General features: G+C 41.2%; 2 protein-coding genes across 3 annotated transcripts in view; one reads left to right on the top strand and one right to left on the bottom strand.

The window, feature by feature from the left end:
• Positions 1-9,743, bottom strand: part of C6H4orf47 (chromosome 6 C4orf47 homolog) — a 52,199-nt gene extending 42,456 nt beyond the window's left edge. The window contains exons 1-2 of the mRNA XM_036763619.1: positions 9,546-9,743; positions 632-829 (exon numbers count right to left, since the gene is read on the bottom strand). Of these exons, the coding sequence (XP_036619514.1) occupies positions 632-731 (100 nt within the window). The 5' untranslated portion in view covers positions 732-829; positions 9,546-9,743. The remainder of the gene's footprint in view (positions 1-631; positions 830-9,545) is intronic.
• A 408-nt stretch (positions 9,744-10,151) lies between these two features.
• Positions 10,152-20,830, top strand: part of UFSP2 (UFM1 specific peptidase 2) — a 38,580-nt gene continuing 27,901 nt past the window's right edge. The window contains exons 1-3 of one of the 2 annotated variants that reach the window (XM_036763617.1): positions 10,196-10,230; positions 14,688-14,865; positions 19,421-19,499. In XM_036763617.1, the coding sequence (XP_036619512.1) occupies positions 19,436-19,499 (64 nt within the window). In that variant the 5' untranslated portion in view covers positions 10,196-10,230; positions 14,688-14,865; positions 19,421-19,435. Of the gene's footprint in view, positions 10,231-14,687; positions 14,866-19,420; positions 19,500-20,830 lie in introns of both variants that reach the window. The other variant, XM_036763616.1, reaches the window with a different exon arrangement.

Raw genomic sequence — 20,830 nt, 5'->3', positions numbered from 1 at the left:
TAACATGCTATATAAATTATAATATATTATGTATTATATGATATAATCATATTGAATCATTTATATTGTATATATACATATATATTGTATATATACATACATAAATAAGTAAACAAATATTATTATTATGCATGTATTACCTATCTCACAGGGTGGTTGTGAGGATACAATGACTTAATGTATGTCAAAGGGAAACAGGTAAGAATAAAACAGCCCCACTCTTTCAAGTCTTAAGTTTAAATAAGATCAGAATGTATTCTTTAAAATACTTGTTAATTTGTGTGAATATTCATTAGAGGTGTAAAACATGTGGACCACAGACCAAATGCTGCCCACAACACTCCTGAGTGTCCTTACAACCAAATTAAAATATGATTAAGAAATCTTTAACAAAATAAATAAAACTATAATAGAACATAGATAATGTTAATATGTGGTTTTCTAAGTTAATATGTAACCCACTGGGTTACATTTATTTATGGTTAAATGGCCTCCATTTCTGTTTGAGTTTAGCACTACTGGTTTAAAACACTTATTACTCCTAACCTCAACCATTAAATCTGAAACTTTTATGTAAAAAAAAAAAATACCACTTATTTATTTAACAATGAATGAAATAAAATATACTTACGATTATATGATGACACATATTTGTCCCCAATAGTAACATATTCCATTTCACTAAACAAGCCAAGTCGGTCCATATCTGATTTTCCTCCTTCTGCAGGCATGGTTGCTTCTTGTGGTAGTGATGTTCTCTATTCTAAGAAGTTTAAAAGTTTCTTAGGATTACTTCTGTTATGTAAAATGCCTAGTGTATTGATAATATCTGAAACAAAAATTAAGGGGAAAATGGTTATTATTTAGTGAAATTCAAATTTTGATTAAAAAGATTTTCATTCTGATAGGTTTGATCACAATAATAATGTACCCCTTGTCACAAACAATAATCTCCAACTTGTTTTCAAAAGACAACCTAATTTGTACTTCCTTAACATAAAAGTTGAGGGAGAGGGGTATGGAAGGATTAAGAAATGAAAGCTAATCCATTGCCCTTCCTTTTGACTTGCCACTTAACATGCTGATGGGCACAGAGATGTGGCTAAATCTGCTGTCTCATATGTAAACTATCAGTGACCCCTATTTTAAAATGTGTAAGTGCATAATAATATAATTACCTTAACATCATTTGAGGATAATTAGCTTCTCATAACAAGTTAAAAGAACATTTCAAAATTATGGATCTAGAGCTGGAAGGGACCTCAAAGAACATCTAGTTTAACTCCTTCATAATACAAATAAGGAAACTGAGGCAGACAGAGGTTAAGTATCTTATGCAGGGTCACACGACCAGTAAGTATCAGAGGCAGGATTTGAACCCATATCTTCCTAACTCCAAGTCCAGTGCTCTGTCTATTACATCTTGCTGCTTCCTCTAAAATCTTAACCACATAATCAGCCACTTTAGTAAAAAATAAAAAAGATTATTTTAATTTATATACATATTAGAACTCAACACAAACTCATAATTTTCATGAGTATACAAGTAACAATATATGTTGTTAAATTTAAATTAGGATTAAGAAATATATGATAATATAGGTTTTTTAGAACCAAAGTCCTCCCCCACAAAGTCATCTGATACTTCATTATGGCACAGAGGTGACTCTGGGGTAATAAAGGTTATGCCAGTAGAGTATAAGGTTTGGTTAATGCTATCAAGCTAAAAAAGGATTCAAATACAGACCAGGAATATAATTCTGCAGCAGGATTTAAATTCAGGTGCTCCTAATCTCAAATCCCACACTCTATTTACTGTACCTCTAGCTGCCAGATGTTAAAAGTAAGTGTCAGAGGTTGATGCCTCTCCCAGATTGTGGCCTTGTCATGGCAGAGGGGCTTGTGTATCTCAATGAAACTATGAGCTATGCTGTGTAAGGCTACCCAAGATGGACACATCATAGTGGAGAGTTCTGACCCACTAGAGAAGGAGATGGAAAACCACTCTAGTATCTTGTCAAGAAAACCCTATGGACAATATTAAAATATAAAAGAGATGACATTGGCAGATGAGCCCCTCAAGTTGGAAGGTGTCCAATATGCTAATGGGGAAGAGCCAGAGGACAACTACCAGTAGCTCAAGTACTAATGAAGTGGCTGGGCCAAAGCTGAAAGGAAGCTCAAGCACAGATGTGTCTGATAGCAAAAGGAGAGTGTGATGATATAAAGACTGCACAGGAACCTGGAACGTAAGACCTATGAAACAAGGCAAACTGGATATGATCAAATAGGAGACAGAATAATCAAATATCAACATCTTGGGTATCGGTGAACTTGAATGGATGAATTTATTTCAGGCGATTTCGAAGAAATGGAGTAGCCCTCATAGTCAGTAAAAAGGTGAGAAAAGCTGTACTGGGGCATAATCTCAAAAATCACAGAATTAGATCTATTCAAATCCAAGGCAAACCATTCAACATCACCAAAAAAAGATGTCACTTTTACCACAGGGGACTGAAATGCTAAATAAAGTACGAAATCAAAAGATAATTGGAATAACAGCAAGTTTGGCCTCGGAGTACAAAATGAAGCAAGGCAAAAACTAAAAAAGTTTCATCAAGATAGTCACTGGTCATAGCAAACACTCTTTTTCAACAACGCAAAAGGGGACTCTACACACAGACATCACGAGACGATCAAAATAGAAATCAGATGGATTACATACACATGGCAGCCAAAAGTAGAGACAATCTGTACCGTCACTTAAAACAAGGCCTGGGGCTAACTATGGCTCAGATCATGAGCTTCTTACTACAAAATTTAGGTTTAAATTGAAGAAAGTAAAAACCATCAGACAGAGCTACGACCTAAATAACATCCCTCATGAATACAGAGTGGAGGTGATGACTAGATTTAAGGGATTAGATCCGGTAAACAGAGTGCCTGAAGAACTGTGGATAGAGGTTGGCGATATTGTGCAGGAGGTGGCAACAAAAAATATGCCAAAGAAAAAGAAGAGCAAGAAAGCCAAATGGCTTCTGATGAGGTTTTACAAATAGCGGAGGAAAGAAGGAAACAAAAGGTGAAGGAGAAAGGGAAAGATACACCCAACTGAACGCAGAATTCCAGAGAATAACAAGGAGAGAGGTAAATAGAAGAAACTGATGAAAAAACAAGATCTCTTCAAGAAAATTTTTGTTGTTGAGTCGTTTCAATTGTGTCTGACCCATGATCCTATTTGGGACTTTCTTGGCAAAGATATTGGAGTGGTTTGCTATTTCCTTCTCCAGCTCAACTTACAGATGAGGAAACTGAGGCAAACAGGGCTAAGCGATTTGCCCAGGGTCACATAGCTAATAAGTGTCTGAGCCCAGAACTGAACTCAGGAAGATGAGTCTTCCTGACTCCAAGCCTAGTACTCTACCCAATGTACCAAGAAAATTAGAGATATCCAACTATATAGAGAACTCAGTCAAATTTAAAGAATATAAGTCATTCCCCAATTGATAAATGGTCAAAAGATATGAACAGGTAGTTTTCAGATGAAGAAATCAAATCTATGTATAATCATATAAAAAATGCTCTAAATCACCATTGATTAGAGAAACGCAAATTAAAACAACTCTGAGGTACCACCTCTCACCTATCAGATTGGCTTATATGATAGAAAAGGAGTATTATAAATGTTGGAGAAGATGTGGGAAAATTGGGGCACTAATACACTATTGATAGAGTTGTGAACTGATCCAACCATTCTGGAGAGCAGTTTGGAAGTATACCCAAAAGGCTGTCAAGCCATGCATGCCCTTTGATCCAGCAATACCACTACTAGGCCCGTATCCCAAAGAGGTTTTTTAAAAGGGAGAAGGACCTGCAGGTACAAAGATATTTATAGCAGCCCTTTTTGTGGCGGCAAAATATTGGAAATTGAGGGGATATCCATCAATTGGGAAATGGCTGAATAAGATTGGAAAAGGAATACATCAAGGCTGTATGTGATTGTGATGAAATACTACTGTGCTAATAAATGATGTGCAGGATGAGTTCAGAAAAACCTGGAAAGACTTACATGAACTGATGCAAAGTGAAATGAGCAGAACCAGGAGAACACTGTACACAGTAACTGCAACACTGTATGATGATCAACTGTGAGTGACTTAGCTATTCTCAGCGATCCAAGACAATTCACAAGGACTCATGATGGAAAATGTTATCCACCTCCAGAGAAAGAACTGATGGAGCCTGAATGAAGACTGAAGCATATTATTTTTCACTTTATTTTCTGTGGGGTTTTTTTGGTCTGTTTTCTTTCACAACATGACCAATATGGAAATATGTTTTACATGAGTTCACATGTATAAACTATATAAAATTGTTTACCACCTCATGGGGTGGGGGGATGGAAGAGGGGCAGAAAGAATTTGAAAGTCAAAATTTTAAAAAACTAATATTTAAAAATTGTTTTTATGTGTAATTAGGAAAAAAATAAAATACTCATTTAAAAAATAAAGAAAATTAGAGATACCAAGGGAACATTTCATGCAAAAATGGACATGACAAAAGACAAAAATGGTAAGGACTTAACAGAAGCAGAAGAGATTAAGAAGTGTCGGCAAGAACTATACAAGAAAGATCTTAACATCACCAGTAGCCACAATGGTGTGGTTACTTACATAAAGCCTTCATCCAAGAGAATGAAATCAAATGGGCCTTAGGAAGCCTGGCTAACAATGATGCTGGTGGAAGAGATGGAATTCCAGCTGAGCTATTTAAAATCCTAAAAGATGATGATGCTAAAGTCCTGCACTCAATACGCCAGCAAAGTTGGAAAGCTCAGTTGGAAAAAATCAGTTTATGCTCCAACCCTAAAGAAGGGCAATGCCAAGAAACGTTCCAATTACCAAACATCTGCACTCATTTCACACACCAGCAAGGTTAGGCTTAAGATTCTGCAAGCTCAGCTTCGGCAATATGTGAACTGAGAACGACCAGAAGAGCAGGCTGGTTTTCAAAAAGGAACTAGAGACCAAACTGCCAACATTCACTTGACAATTTATGGAGAAGGCAAGAGAGTTCCAGAAAAACACCTAGTTCTGCTTCACTGACTACACTAAAGCCTTGAACTATATGAATCACAACAAAATGTGGTCAAGTCCTCAAAGAGATGAAAGTAACAGATCATCTTACCGCTCGCCTGAGGAATCTGTACACAGGTCAAGAAGCAACAGTTAGAATAGAACATGGAATGACTGATTGGATTAAGATTGGAAAAGGAGTACACCAAGGCTGTATACTGTCATCTCAATCATTTAACTTAGATGCAGAGGACATCCTGTGGAATGCCAGGCTAGACAAATCAAAAGCCAGAATTAAGGCTGTCGGGAGAAATATTAACAATCTCAGATATGCAGTGTAGAACATTTTATACCATTTTATATCACTTTTGTAATTTCAGTCAAGGGCCAGGGCCTGAAGTAATGATCAGCTGGAAGAGCCTGGACCTGGGCTTCTCTGTTCTCTAAAGTTTGCTCAGAGAGTATCTTTTCTCTGTCAGCAAGGCCAGATCCGGCTGACCTAAGAACATTCTTTCCCTGTTAACCATTAAAGGATGAGACCCTCCCTAATCCTGAGGGACGACGTCGCTTAATATTTTACGGGCACATGTTACGGAATATTAATGAAACACAGAAACGCTGGGTTGTAGTTTCAACTGACCCTTGTCAACACTCTTATCTTATTGTATTTACAAATCTATTCCATTGAGGAAAATCCTCTTCTTGTATCATGGTTAAACATACATGGGGATCATAAAAGTGAGGTAACACAGGCTTGCTGAGTCTGCTAAAAATAACGTATATAAGTTTTCTCATTTCTTTGTTCAGACAGCCAGAGCTTATGCTCTGACTCCTTGTATGTACAAGTAAGCTAGCTTAGCTATGCTTTAGGGGAAAGTAATAAACAACATGGATTTTTCTATCACCTAGCTTGTTTGCCTTCTATAACCAAACTTTCAGGATTAACAGCAGACAATACCACTCTGATGGCAGAAAGTGAAGAAGAATTAAGAAGCCTCTTGATGAGGGTGAAAGAGGAGAGTGTAAAAGATGGCTTGAAGCTTAACATCAAAAAAGCTAAGATCTTGGCAACTGGTCCCATCACTTCCTAGCAAATAAAGAGAAAAGAAATGGAAGCACTGTCAGATTTTGTGTTCTTGGGCTCTTAAGATCACTTCAGACAACATCTGCAGCCATGAAATTAAAAGATATCCCTTAGGAGAAGAGTTATGGCAAATCTGTACAGCATACTAAAAAGCAGAGACATCACCTTGCTGTCTGCATAGCCAAAGCTATGATTCTTCCAGTTGTAATGGGCTGTGAGAGGAAAGAAAACTGAGCACCACAGAATCAAAGACTTTTGGCAGTCCCCTGGACCAGAAGGAGCTCACTGGAAGGTGAAACACTGAAACTGAAGCTTAAATACTTTGGCCACATAATGAGAAGACAGCACTCATTGGAAAAGGACCTGATGCTGAAAAAGATGAAAGGATGAATGAATGAATGAACGAATGAACGAATAAATAAATAAATAAATAAATAAATAAATGGGTATGGCTGAGGGTGAGATAGTGTCAGGGAAACCAGTGAACATGACCTTGAACAGACTTTGAGAGATAGTGGAGGATAGAAGGGCTTGTCATGCGATGGTCCATGGGGTCCCAAAGAATCAGACATGATTGAATGACTGGACAAAGTCAGAGGTTGGAGCTCTAAGTCCAGAAACAGGACTATCAGATCTTAAACCTCATATGGATAAGGACCACATCTTATCTAGAGAACAAAAATGCCCCACCCAGGCTACCCTTGTATTAATTAGGCTGCATAAACAAGGGTATTCCTTTGCACTGACCTCGTTTACTGAATACTGAAAAAGAAAAATTAGATTAAAATACCTCCTCTTAAGAAGCAGTTGTGTTAAATGAATGAGATTCATTTTTTCAACTAATAGCAAGGAACTAAGGACTCTGATTTCATTGGACCTGATTTTCTATCAGTCAACAAATACATTTACATCAAGTAATCGATAATCCTGATATGTGCCAGACATAACACTGGGTTCTGGGACTAAAATTACAAAACTGAGATACATCCTGCCCTGGAGCAGCTTACATTCTACTAGGGAGAAACACTACACTCGTGTATTAGTAAATACAAATAGAATAGGCATTAGATCTGTGATTCCACTGATATAGGGAAATCCCAGATGAGGAAACTCCTTCTACCAATTCAGCTAGGCAATTTGTTTATAACAACTCAAGCTGCAGATTGAGACATTCATTATTGGACAAGAGAAGAAAGGCCACTATCAACTAGGGAGACTGAAGGCTTCCTTAAGGAGGTGCCTTTTGACTTGGACTTCAATGGACCGGTAAGATTTTTTAAAATCTTAGGGCAGGAAGGACAAAGAAATTGGTTTTCCAGGTTTAGTAACAGTGTGAGTAAATGCATAGAGGCAGCAAACCGAAGGAGAAAAAGTCTAAAAAGTCCATTTTGGCTGAAATTGTAAGAAGGGGAAAATATGAGATAAGGCTGGAAAAGGTAAGTTGGCTCCAGATTATAGAAGATCCTGAACATCTGTGGGTAGCTGTGGTAGCCACCGAATGGTTCTGAGAGAAGTGACATAATCAAATCTTTGAATAAGTAAGATTACTCCATCATCAGTATAAAGGACAGTAGGAGAGAAGAGTAGATTTAGAAAGGCCCACCAAAAGGCTACTGTAATAGTTCTGAGGGGTGCTGATAAGAGACTTTACTGCAGAATAGGCAGGGGAAAGAAAATGAGATAGAAGGCAGTAACACCACGAGGCAGAAGCTTTAGGACTTGTTAGCAGAATTTTAACTGTAGTTCAGACAGGAACCAGTCTCTAACCCATGAACGGCAGGAGCCACACAAAGCAGGTCAAAGGCAGGCATGCCAGGAAATGAGTAGCAGTTTAATTAATTACTTTCAGAGCAGTTTAATTAACTACTTTCTGACCTTCTGAAGTTCTCCTGAGGAGAGCTCCACATGCTGGAGGAAAGGCACAGTTTATATACATATTTCAGAGTGGGGAAAAAGAGGGAAAGGTGAATTACAACACAATCATTTCCAGGGCCTTAGTGGCTTCCCAGGATAAGGCCACGAGTACAGGAAAATACAGGTGTTCTGGAATCCTGTGGGAACAGTTCAGGTTGATTGTTTCAAGTCTTGGGGGTTGTTACTTGGTGGGGCACAGGACCAGAGTTCTGTAACTGGAACAGGTTCTGCATTCTTTGATTCACTTCACTTAAGGTACACAGGCACAGGAATGTAGTGATTGTGAGAATGTTGTCAGGGGTTTGATTGATCATTTCAAGCTGCATTGTGAGTTTCTGGTTCCCAAGCCAGAAAAGGCAGCTCTGAGAAATCTAAATTATTAGTACATTCGTTACACATGTCATACTGATTAATATGAAAATCATAATTCGCCCCACAGACTCATGGGACAGTTGAGGAAGAAAAATTAAAAGTTTTAAAAACACGAGACTGGATGAGTAGAATGATGTGAATGTACCATTGAGAGAAGGAGTAAACTGAGCTGGGCCAGGCATTGAGCAGATGATGAACTCTGACTAGGAGGTGCCAAGTTTGAAGTGCCAGGGAGACCTCCAGATGGAAGTGTCCAATCAGCAGCTAGAGATGCGGGGTCTGAAGTTCAGGTGACAGGTCACGGCCAGAGATTTGGATTAGCATCATCTGAAGAGACGTCTCTCTAGACTCATCTCAACCCATTCTATATAAAGTTGATCACAAGGAAGCTTTTCTGAACTTGTCATCATTAATGTTCGACTTGAAGGGATCTCACACAATTTACATCAATGCACAAGCCTTCTCATTTTCGACTCCTCCCTCCTGCATCACAGAAGTAAAGTCAATCTAATTTAACGTGATTCTTGAGGAGTCTCGGTACTTGGCAACCAGGAGAGTGGTGTCAACAGAAACAGGGAAAGGAAGGAGGAAGGATTTTTAAGTTCAGTCGTGAATGTGTGGCGGTCAGCAGGCTGAAGTGTGGACAGATCCAGCCAGCAATTAAAAGATGGAGACAGATAAATTTGGGGATCGTCTGCAAAGAATTGCTGGAGTCTTTTTTTAAAACCTGTTTTTTTTTAAATTTCTTTTTTGGTAACCTTATCTCAAGATAACTGGTTTCCCTGGTGATGCTACGTATTTTATTTTATGCATATAAAAACCTTGTTCTAAGAAGGGATCCAGACTGCCAAAGGGGTCCATGACACAAAACGTGGGATAGAGAACTGAACCCCAGGGAGCGGACTGGTCAAGCTGGGAGGGGCTGACGAGGGGCCAAGGTCCCGTCCTGGGCAGCTGCCTCCACCTGGGGGGTGCCAGCGGGGGGAGGGGTCGATGGAGACCCAGAAGGTCAGTTTATACAGACAAGAGAGAATCACTAACCTAAATGTTGCTCAGAGTTTGGGCAAAGCAGAGCCTGGAGCCCGTGGGACGTCACTTACCGTGAACTCCCGCTCGCCAATCAAAAAAAAATTTTAAAAAATGATATTTAAAACTGCCTGATTCACAGGTATGGGAAACGGAGGCATAAGGCAAGCAGGTGGGGGTCCGGGCTGGGAGGCTCCCGGGGAACCCTTCCCTTCTGCGAGCGGTGTCCCGTAACCTAGGTGGAGCGCGGCTCCGGCGGCAGCGCAGCTAGCGACGCCCGCCCGCCCACCACGAGATGGAAGCCCCAGAGGCGGTGTCAGCATGGGCTCGGTGGTCCCGCTGCCACTCCAGACCGCGCCTGTCTAGCCCCGCGCTGTCCCCGGACTAAGGGAGCGCAAGACTCCACTCTTTGTTGCGCGGAGTTACCCGAGATCTGGGAGAGTCCATCCCGAGGGGGCCGAAGACAGGACCCGCCGCTCTAGGCCCGGACCTGAGAAACAGCGTGGGAAATCGAGGGACTTTGAAAAGCCGCGACGTAAAGAAGCCCCACGGCCCGAGAGACTCGGGGCTCCCCGCGCGGAAATCTGCGCACAGTCGGGGGCCGCCCCCGCGGCGGCAGGAAGGATGGAATGGTCCTCCGAAGTGTATCTTGGGAGTTGTAGTCTTTCCCCTCCGTGTCCGCCTCTTTCTTCCTATTTCCGGCCCCTTCTTACCTGCACGGTCCCTGGGCTTCGTCCCTTATACTCTTCGCCCGACATGGTGAGTCACCTGTGCCGAGCTCCCCAGCCCGGCCGGAGAGGGGCGGCGAGGACAGTGTCCGGGGTCTCGAGGCGCGGCTGCGCGGCCACCACGTCAGTCCTCCACGCGCCCGTGTCTGCCCCGGGGGAGCCGGGGGCTGGGAGAGAGAGCAGCAGCTGGTGCCCGCCCCACCCCCTCCGCGCCCCGCCGGGCGGGGGCGGGGGGAGGAGACCTTAGAGACCCGGAGGAACAGCCCTTGCCCTCGAGGAGCTTCCGTTTTACTGGGGGTGGCATGGGGCGGGGGGCGTCCAACGCTAAACCATGGATGGGGCAGAGGGTGGAGCTCTGGACCTGGGATCGGGGGTACCAGAGCCCGAACCCAGCTTCAGACCCCTGGCAACTCACTGCTCCTTTCTCTGCCTCAGTTTCTTCCTCTGTGCAATGGGCATAAATAATAGCACAGATAGCTCCCGGGGTGGTTGTGAGGACCCAAGTAGATAGCTATAGAGATACATACCGAAACCTCTATATGTGTGGATGGATGGATGGATGGATGGATGTGGGTGTACGTATATGCACATACATAGAGAACTTGTTACAGTTTGTAAAGCGGTGCGGTATGCGTGCGTATGCGTACAGGTGTGGTGTGCACATTATACACATGTGTATGTAAATGCGTGCAGGTACGTGTACCCATACACATGCCCCCACATATGCGTGTCTGTGTACACGTATGTATGTGTATGTGTGCTGCATATATGCATAAAGAGGTGCCTGCCTGTACAGATACATATATAGACATATACACAAGCACACACTCATGTATGTGCTTATATGTGTGCATGCATATCCGTATATACACATATTCATACACATATTCATACACATTCACACATATATGATATATAATTTACATATATAATTTTACAAACCTTAAACCACTCTCTGTAATGTTAGCCATTACAGTTCTACGTGAGGACCCCTTCCAATTCTTGGCAATCTTGTGGTGACCCAAATTCTGATTCTTTTTTTTTTTTTAATGCAATTTATTTATTTAACATATTTGGTTTTCAGCATTGATTTTCACAACATTTTGAATTGCAAATTTTCTCCCCATTTCTACCCTCCCCCCCACTCCAAGATGGCTTATATTCTGGTTGCCCTGTTCCCCAGTCAGCCCTCCCCTCTATCACCCCCCTCCCCTCTCATCCCCTTTTCCCTTCCTTTCTTGTAGGGCAAGATAAATTTCTACGCCCCATTGCCTGTGTATCTTATTTTTTAGTTGCATACAAAAACTTTTTTTGTTTTTGAACATCTGATTTTAAAACTTTGAGTTCCAAATTCCCTTCCCTCTTCCCTTCCCACCCACCCTCCCTAAGAAGTTGAGCAATTCAACCTAGGCCACACATGTATTATTATGTATAACCCTTCCACAATACTCATGTTGTGAAAGGCTAACTACATTTTGCTCCTTCCCAACCCATCCCGCTTTATTGAATTTTCTCCCTTGACCCTGTCCCCTTTCCAAAGTGTTTGTTTTGATTACCTCCACCCCCATCTGCCCTCCACTCCATCATCCCCCCGCCTTTTATTTTTTTTTTTTTATCTTCCTCCCTCTTCTTTCCTGTGGGGTAAGATACCCAACTGAGTATGTATGGTATTCCCCCTCAGGCCAAATCTGATGAGAGCAAGGTTCACTCATTCCCCCCTCACCTGCCCTCTCCCCTCCTCCCATAGAACTGCTTCCTCTTGCCACCTTTATGCGAGATAATCCACCCCATTCTATCTCTCCCTATCTCCCTCTCTCAGTATGTTACTCTCTCATCCCTTAATTTCATTTTATTTCTTTTAGCTATCTTCCCTTCATCCTCAACTCACCCTGTGTCTGCTCTCTCTCTTTTACATATATATATATATATATATATATATATATATATATATATATATATATATATATATATATAAAAACACATATATATATAAAAACACACATATATATATATACACATACATACATATACACATAGATATATACATACATACACATTCACATATATATACATAAACATATATATACATATATATATATATATATATATATATATATATATACACATGCATATTCCCTTCAACTACCCTAATACTGAGGTCTCATGAATCATACTCATCATCTTTCCATGTAGGAATGTAAACAAAACAGTTCAACTTTAGTAAGTCCCTTGCAATTTCCGTTTCTTGATTACCTTTTCATGCTTCTCTTGATTCTTGTGTTTGAAAGTCAAATTTTCTATTCAGTTCTGGTCTTTTCACTGAGAAAGCTTGAAAGTCCTCTATTTTATTGAAACTCCATATTTTGCCTTGGAACATGATACTCAGTTTTGCTGGGTAGGTGATTCTAGGTTTTAATCCTAGCTCCATTAACCTCCGGAATATCGCATTCCAAGCCCTTCGATCTCTTAATGTAGAAGCTGCCAGATCTTGGGTTATTCTGATTGGGTTTCCACAATACTCAAATTGTTTCTTTCTGGCTGCTTGCAGTATTTTCTCCTTGATCTGGGAGCTCTGGAATTTGGCAACAATATTCCTAGGAGATTTCTTTTTGGGATCTATTTGAGGAGGCGATCGATGGATTCTTTCAATTTCTATTTTGCCCTGTGGCTCTAGAATATCAGGGCAGTTCTCCTTGATAATTTCCTGAAAGATGGTATCTAGGCTCTTTTTCTGATCATGGCTTTCAGGTAGTCCAATAATTTTTAAATTATCTCTCATGGATCTATTTTCCAGGTCAGTGGTTTTTCCAAGGAGATATTTCACATTGTCTTCCATTTTTTCATTCCTTTGGTTCTGTTTTATAATATCCTGATTTCTCATAAAGTCACTAGCTTCCACTTGCTCCAATCTAATTTTTAAAGTATTATTTTCTTCAGTGGTCTTTTGGACCTCCTTTTCCATCTGGCTAATTCTGCCTTTCAAGGCATTCTTCTCCTCATTGGCTTTTTGGAGCTCTTTTGCCATTTGAGTTAGTCTGTTTTTTAATGTGTTGTTTTCTTCAGTGTATTTTTCAGTATTTTTTTGGGTCTCCTTTAGCAAGTCATTGACTTGTTTTTCATGGTTTTCTCGCATCCTTCTCATTTCTCTTCCCAATTTTTCCTCTACTTCTCTAACTTGCTTTTCCAAATCCTTTTTGAGTTCTTCTATGGCCTGGGGCCAGTTCATGTTTTTCTTGGAGGCTTTGGTTGTAGGTCTGTAGAGACTTTGTTGTCTTCTTTAGGCTGTATGTTTTGGTCTTCTTTGTCACCAAAGAAAGAATCCAAAGTCTGAGACTGAATCTGGGCGCGTTTTCGCTGCCTGGCCATATTCCCAACCAACTAACTTGACCCTTGAGTTTTTCAGTGGGGTATGACTGCTTGTAGACTAACGAGTTCTATGTTCTACGTTTGGGGTGGGGTGCCAGCTCTGTCAGAGCCGCACTCCTCCTTCCCCAAGGACCCCCAGTCCAGACTGGGCTTAGATCTTCAGCAGGCTGTTGCACTCCTGCTCTGATCCGCCACTTAATTCCTCCCACCAGGTGGGCCTGGAGCCAGAAGTAACAACAGCTGTAGCTGCCCCACCTCCACTGCCCCTGGGGCTGGAAGCCTAACCGCAAACTCTTTCCACTCCAGCAGCTTTTCCCACTAACCTTCTCCGCAGTCTTTGGTGTTTGTGGGTCGAGGGGTCTGGTAACTGCCGCAGCTCACATATTCAGGGCGCTAGGGCCCCCTCCGCCCGGCTTCTGGTCTGGATCGTCCACGCCGCTCAGGCTGGGCTCTGCTCCACTCCGTTCCCAGCTCCCAGCTCCATGTGGAAGACCATCCAGGCTGTCCTGGGCTGGAGCCCTGCTTCCCTCTGCTGTTCTGTGTGTTCTGCCGTTCTAGAATTGGTTCAGAGCCATTTTTATAGGTTTTTGGAGGGACTCGGGTACGGAGCTCACTCTAGTCCGTGCTTACCAGCCGCCATCTTCCCAGATTCTGATTCTTAACCTCAGTTTCCCCTTACCAGCTGTGTGGCCCTGGCCAAAAATCGCTTAACTCTCTTTAAGCCTCAAAATTCTTTATCCGTAAAATGAAGATAAGAATCGCACCTATCTCCCAGGGTTGTTTTGAGGATCAAAGGAGATAATATTTGTAAAGTGCTTAGCACAGTGCCTGGCTATGTAAATGTTAGTGATAATGGTGGTGGTGGTGGTGAGGGTCAAAGGAGATGATAGACATAGAGAGCTTTGCAGATCTTAATGTGTTATATCAATGCTAGCTGTTACTATGTTGTTATAATAATAATAACCAACATTTACGTACCACCTGCTAGGTGCTAGGCACTGTGCTAAGTTTTGTACAGTTTTACAGTCACAGTTACAATCTTTCCTTATACACGAGTCCTCCCTATTTGCCTTCGAGCCTCAAAGCTTACTTTAAGCTTCACTAAAATTAATTTTATCATAGATTCCTTGAAATCTCAGAAGATCTTGGAAGAAGTCTCGGTCAGTCAATAAAATATTTATTAAGAACCTACTACCCATGTGCCTGGATATATGCTAAAGCCTAGAGCTACAAATAAAGGCATGAGATAGTCTCGGAGATTAAGACATAGCTGAGTAGAATCTTCTCTACAACAGCCTTGGTAAGTGGCAACCTAGTTGCTGTTTGAACTTCTCCAGTGATTATCTTCTAAGACAGCACATTCCACATCTTGGCAATTTAAACTGTTAGGAAGATTTTCCTGACAGTAATCCCAAATCTGCATTTCTCCCATATCCACCCCTTGGACCTAGTTCTGCCCCTCCTGGAGCCAAGCTAAACAAGCCTGATCCCTCTATCACACTACAGTCTTTCACATTTTTAAGACAGCTATGGTTTTGTCATTAAATCACCTTTCCTACCAAACATACCCAGTTCCTTTCAAACGGTTCTCATAGGGCATGGTTTTTAGTCCATTTGACATTCTGTTCAATCTCCAAAGAAACCATTCTAGCTTATCTCTCCTTCCTAAAGTGTAGAGCCCACAACTGGACACAAGATTCTGACTAGTCTGTCCAGGGCAGAGGATACTTCTGGTTGCTTCAGTCATGCATCATCGCTTGCCTATTAGAGATTTCAGACTGGGTGCCCTGAAACATCTTAAACTCTGTAAAACATCAAAATCTGAACTCATTCTCTTTCCCCCCAACCTTCCCCTCTTCCAAACTTCCCTATTTCCATCAAAGGCAACACCATCCTTCTAGGATCATAACATCTATATTAGCCTCATTCTTCCTCACCCAGTCAGTTGCCAGATATTGCTGTTGCTACCCTCATAACATCTCCTTCTTCCACTCACATGGCTTCCCTCTTATTTCAGGCCCCTCCCCACCTCTCACACCAGCCTTCCAGTTGATCTCTCTGCCTCCAGTCTCTTACCATTCCAGACTACCTTACAATCTGATGCCAAAGTGATTTTACCCAAGTCTGGATCTGACCATGTGGCTCCCTTACTCAACCAACCCCAGTGGGATCCCACTGTCTTTGGGATAAAATACCAAGTCTTTTATTTAGCTTTTAAAGCCTGTCACAATCTGACTCCATCCTATCTTTGCAACCTCATTAGGCATGTATTACTTTTCCCACACTCGTTGATTCAGCCCAATTGGCCTTCTCTCTGTTCTTCACAAACAACATTCTATGCCTGTCTCCAAGTCTTTGCAAGGGCCCTGTTATATGCCTAGAAGGTACTCTTTCCTTACCACCACCCCACAGGGAGCTTCTTCCTTGAAGACCAAGTTCAAATACCATCTTCTCCATGAGGACTTTCCTGATCTCCACAAAAGCTAGTACCATCTGTCTCCTAAACTCCTTTGTATATACAGAATATAGATGTTGTCTTCTTGGATTTTTCTACCTCATTGGAATAAGAGTTGAAGCATTGCACAGATTATTTTCTGTAATATTTTATTAAGTTTTCCAAACTCCAAAGCTTTAGGACATCTCTAGAAATAGAGGAAAAAAAATATATGGTATGTTAATAATGAATCAACAAAGATGCAGAATATGAGACTTCTCTGAAGACCAAAAACTAGAGGTTTGGGAGTACTCGATGAGAAGAGATATGTAGGAATTTATGTAGTTGGCAGACATGCCATGTTTGGCATTTTTAGCCTTTCCCATATGAACTTCTCAGCTGCTCTTTCATTCTTCTCCCTTCTCAATGTCCTTATCCGACCTTGGTTCTTTCCCCTATAATCTCAGGGAAAGCAATGACACTTCCTTGCTGAAGCTAACCAATCCATCTACACCTTTGATCCTACCTTGTCTGTCTCTGCCTCCTCTATGACCTTGCTCCACTGAGAATTCTCTCTCTCTCCCTTTCTCTGTCTCTCTCTCACACACACAAACACAGATCTTTAATCTCTTTGAGAAACAAAAGCCTTTGCTTCTCTCTACCAAAACCCCCAAGCCATCACTCTATCTAGTCTTCCCCATTCCTTTTTGTCAGACTCCTAGAAAAAGTAGTCTATATTCATTCACTGCTTCCCCACAGTTCCTCAGTCCTTTGCAATCTGACTTTCATCCCCACCATTGTCCTGAAACAGCTCTTTCCCAAGGTTGTCTATGACCCCCTAAACCTAGGGAGGGCTTTTTTTGTGTCCTCATCCTCCTTAGGCCCTCCATGGCACTGATGCTGTGGACCACTCCTTCCTTCTTGAGCCCCTCTCTTCCCTTGGCTTCTGTGACGTTCTTGGTTCTCTCTCCACCTCTTCAACTGATCCTTCTGTGTTTCATTTGCCGATGTTTCCTCTTTTTGCTCCTTCCATGCAGATAGTGCCCAGGGTTCTGTCTTAGGCATCCTTTGTATAGACAGTCTCCTTTCTGGTCTTTTCCATTTCTATGACTTTAATTATATATACACAGATGATTCTCAGTTCCGTCCTCTCCTCCATCTCTTCTCAGAACTCTAGACCCATCTTTTCAGTTGCCTGTAATTCATTCATGGCTTCCTGACATTTCAAATTAAACATATTTCATCATCTGAACTGAACTCATCATCTAAGTTTGCCCCTCACTCTAATATCTCTGTATCTGTTGAAGAAGCCACCGCCCCTGCAGTCTGACGGCTTGTAAACTTTGAGTCATCTTTGACTTTTGTTTGTCTCTGTCTCAACACATGCCAACGTTCACTTGCCACGTCCTGTCATTTTTACCTCTATAGTATTCTTTGTATCTGGACCTGCCTCCACTCCAACTGCATCCACCCTACTCCCTTAACTCATGTTTTCCTGCAAAATCTACTGTGATAGCTTCCTCACTGGTCCTTTCTCTCTAGTCTGTTCTTTCTCTAATTCACCATCTCCAGCCCTACCTGAGAAATATTCTCAATGTACTACTCTGATCATTCCTTTCCACTACTCACCCTCTTTCACTGGTTCCTCCATTACCTACAGAATAAAGTATAAAATTCTGACCCTGGCCTTGAATAAAATTCAAGGCCCTCACACCCATCATTGTTTTTATATTATATTTTATATTGTGTGTTATATATTTTATATTTATATTGTTTATATTTAATTTATTATATGATAGATTTATATGTAAGTATTTACATATATAAATATATTTATATCTTATTTTATATTATGGTAATGTTGCAGGCAAATTGATTTTCATCCCTCATTCTTCAGGTCATGTATCTAAGGCTGAAAGGGACCTGTCTAGTCCAATTCTCCAATTTTACAGATGGAGAAACAGGCCCCGGGAGGTTGTGACTTGGCCACAGTCACATACATAGGAATTTGAATCAAAATTCTTCAAAGACAGCGTTCTTTCCTCTGTACCAGGCTGTCTTGTCCTAATTCCTGTCTCTGTGTCTTTGCTTATGCTCTCCCCTATACTTGAAATAAATACTCCCTTCCCCATCTTTTTGAATGGTGTTTGGGAAGCAAAGATCTGACTGGTTTATTAATGCTACCCTTCTTTGAAAAATTCAGCCCTGCAATTTGGGAACATGGGTAAGCATTCCTAGAATTTTTTTTTAAAAATTATTTTCATTCATAATAATGATAGCTGACATTTATATACTTCCTTAAGATGTGCAAAGCATTTCACATACATTATCTCATTTGAATCTTAAAACCACCTTCATGATAGGTGCTGCAAGTATTATCATCTCCATTTTACAAATGAGGAAACTGACTCAAGAAAGCAACATGATAGGTGCATGGTCATAGACCTAATAATACGTATTAGAAACCTAGATCTTGGTGATTCCAAGTCCAGAGCCCATTCTTGCTAAACCACACTGCTTCTTATCCAAAGCTTGGGACATCCAGCAGGATACCCACTGTATCTCATTTTCCAATCCACTAGCAAGCATTTACTAAGTACCTACTGTGTGCCAGCCTCTGTGGTGAATGCTGGGAATATAAAAATGTAAGTGATATAATTCATGCCTTCATGGGGCTTATATTCTAACAGGAGAGACGTCAACTTATGTAGGTCTGTGCAAGCTACGTACAGAGTCGTGCCTTAGAAGGGAAAGCACTAGATCTAAGCGGACCAGGATAGGTAGGTCTCCATTAGAGACAATGATTGAGTTAAGTCTTGAAGAAAACTAGGGATTCTAAAAAGTAGAGATGAGGAAGAAGAGCGTATCAGGCTTAGGGGAGAGCCAGGGCAAAGGAATGGAGAGATGAAAAGACAAAGAGAGGAGAGCCAGAATGTCATATCCATGAAACAGAAAGGAGGTCAGCATCATTGGACTGTAGAGTATTGGGGACAGATCTTGATGCTAGAAAATGGGAGCTATATCTTCATGTTGACCAGGAGTTCTCTTTCACCTGCTAACATCTCCCTCAGCTGCTGCCTTGGACAGCATAGGTTTATGCCTCCAAAGACTTTTAAGGCAGGTCTTATAGTGGCCACATTTCACATTTACTGAAATTTGGGTTTCTGCTTACCACACTGGAAAAGTTTAGGGACCACTAATGATACTCTCTAAAAGAACTGTTTCTCCTAACTGCTGCTTTAAGGCAAATGAACAAAATTTACTGAGGTTACACAAAGTTGGATTTTTTTAAATAGTTCTCATGTTTTGGGGGACTTTACTTTAGAAAGTAGTAGATTAGAGCATTCATGGTTCACTACATAAGGTTGCGAGGGCGTTTTTCTTTTTGGGTATTCTATAATGATTTTTATTTTTATTCCAGGTGATTTCAGATAAAATGGATCTGCTTTTCAGAATAAGAGGAGGCCTTGATCTAGCGTTTCAGCTAGCTTCTGCTGATGGTATGTCTGGAAAAACTCACTACCACATTATGATTAGAAAAAAGGTGATGAAATACTCTTGGCAGAATCTTCCTTGCTATGCAGTATAACTACCCCCAGGAGTATCCTACTCTTCAGTCAGTCAACAAGCATTTATTAAATGTTTACTATGTTCAAGGTACTCTGGAGAAAAGAAGAAAAGCCTTGTCTTTATTGCTGTGCCTGTGTCATCAGGGCATAAGTTCTGGGAAGTGCTATCATCCTGTAAAGGGATTGTACTGGATGTCTTTTGTCTAAGCACCAGCCTAACTAATTTTATGGAGAATCGTCATCAGAAGTCTGGTTACTGGCTGATTGTTTTTTGTTTTTTTTTTTTTTTTCTTTAAACCACAGCAACTCATGAAAATTATCTACTAAAATATGGAGTTGCACTCAGTGTTGGTAGAGGCAATATCCATATAGATGAAATTACAGATCCTTAAAATATTGATGTATTGCAAACATTTGAATTTTCTCTAACATGTGAGAAGCTCCCTTTGGTTCCCTGAACTCAGATGTTTCCTCATTTTGCTGTGGAGTCAGAAAGCCCTACCTTTATTGAAGTCCTACTTTAGGCACATCCTTTTCATGTGACCCTGGACATGCTTAACTTCTCATTGCCCCCCACCCCAGGCGACTCTCTAAGACTATAAATTGCCAATCTGCATTAGTGGAAGGAGTTTCCATACTGGGAGTTTCATACTCTGATGAAATCACGTCTGAGCCTCCCCACCCCACAAAATCTGAATATGTTCCAAGAACTGTTTAATGAACAGTGAGGATAATATAAATATTAGCTAAAATAACAGGTACAATAGAGCTTAAATATGTACTTAGGAGTCTCAGGGTACAAGGAGGAGAGCCCAGAGATTGTGGAGATTGGTCAAAGGACAGAGAGACAAGATAGGCCAAAAAGGAGGGAGCCCGTTGGCTGACCTCTGCCAGGTCTGCTTTGGAAATTACCAGGCACTAGAAGAGGGTGGTAATAAAAGGTTTAAAAGTTTATCTGCTTCTGGCCGTTCTCAAAACTCGGTCTTTAACTAGCCTGTGCTCTCCTCGGCAGAGAAAAAGAGACACGATGTGCACTCCCGTCTGACCCCAATCCCAACAAATGGCCCGAATTAAGATTTACCCTCAGGCCTGGCAAGTGGAGCTTCAGAGGCTTCCTGTCTCCCTTGGAAAGCTCTCTGCCTGCTTGTTGATGTTCATGATTTCTTTATGAGGGTAAAATTCTTTCATTCCTGGGAGAGATAAAAGGCTTAAATGCAAAAACCTTGCAACAGCGTTACTTTAGATCGTATTTTCAGAGCATT

This window comes from Trichosurus vulpecula, chromosome 6 (assembly GCF_011100635.1).
Source record: "Trichosurus vulpecula isolate mTriVul1 chromosome 6, mTriVul1.pri, whole genome shotgun sequence".
Classification (NCBI taxonomy): domain Eukaryota; kingdom Metazoa; phylum Chordata; class Mammalia; order Diprotodontia; family Phalangeridae; genus Trichosurus; species Trichosurus vulpecula.
This window is presented reverse-complemented; position numbering and strand designations above follow the sequence as displayed.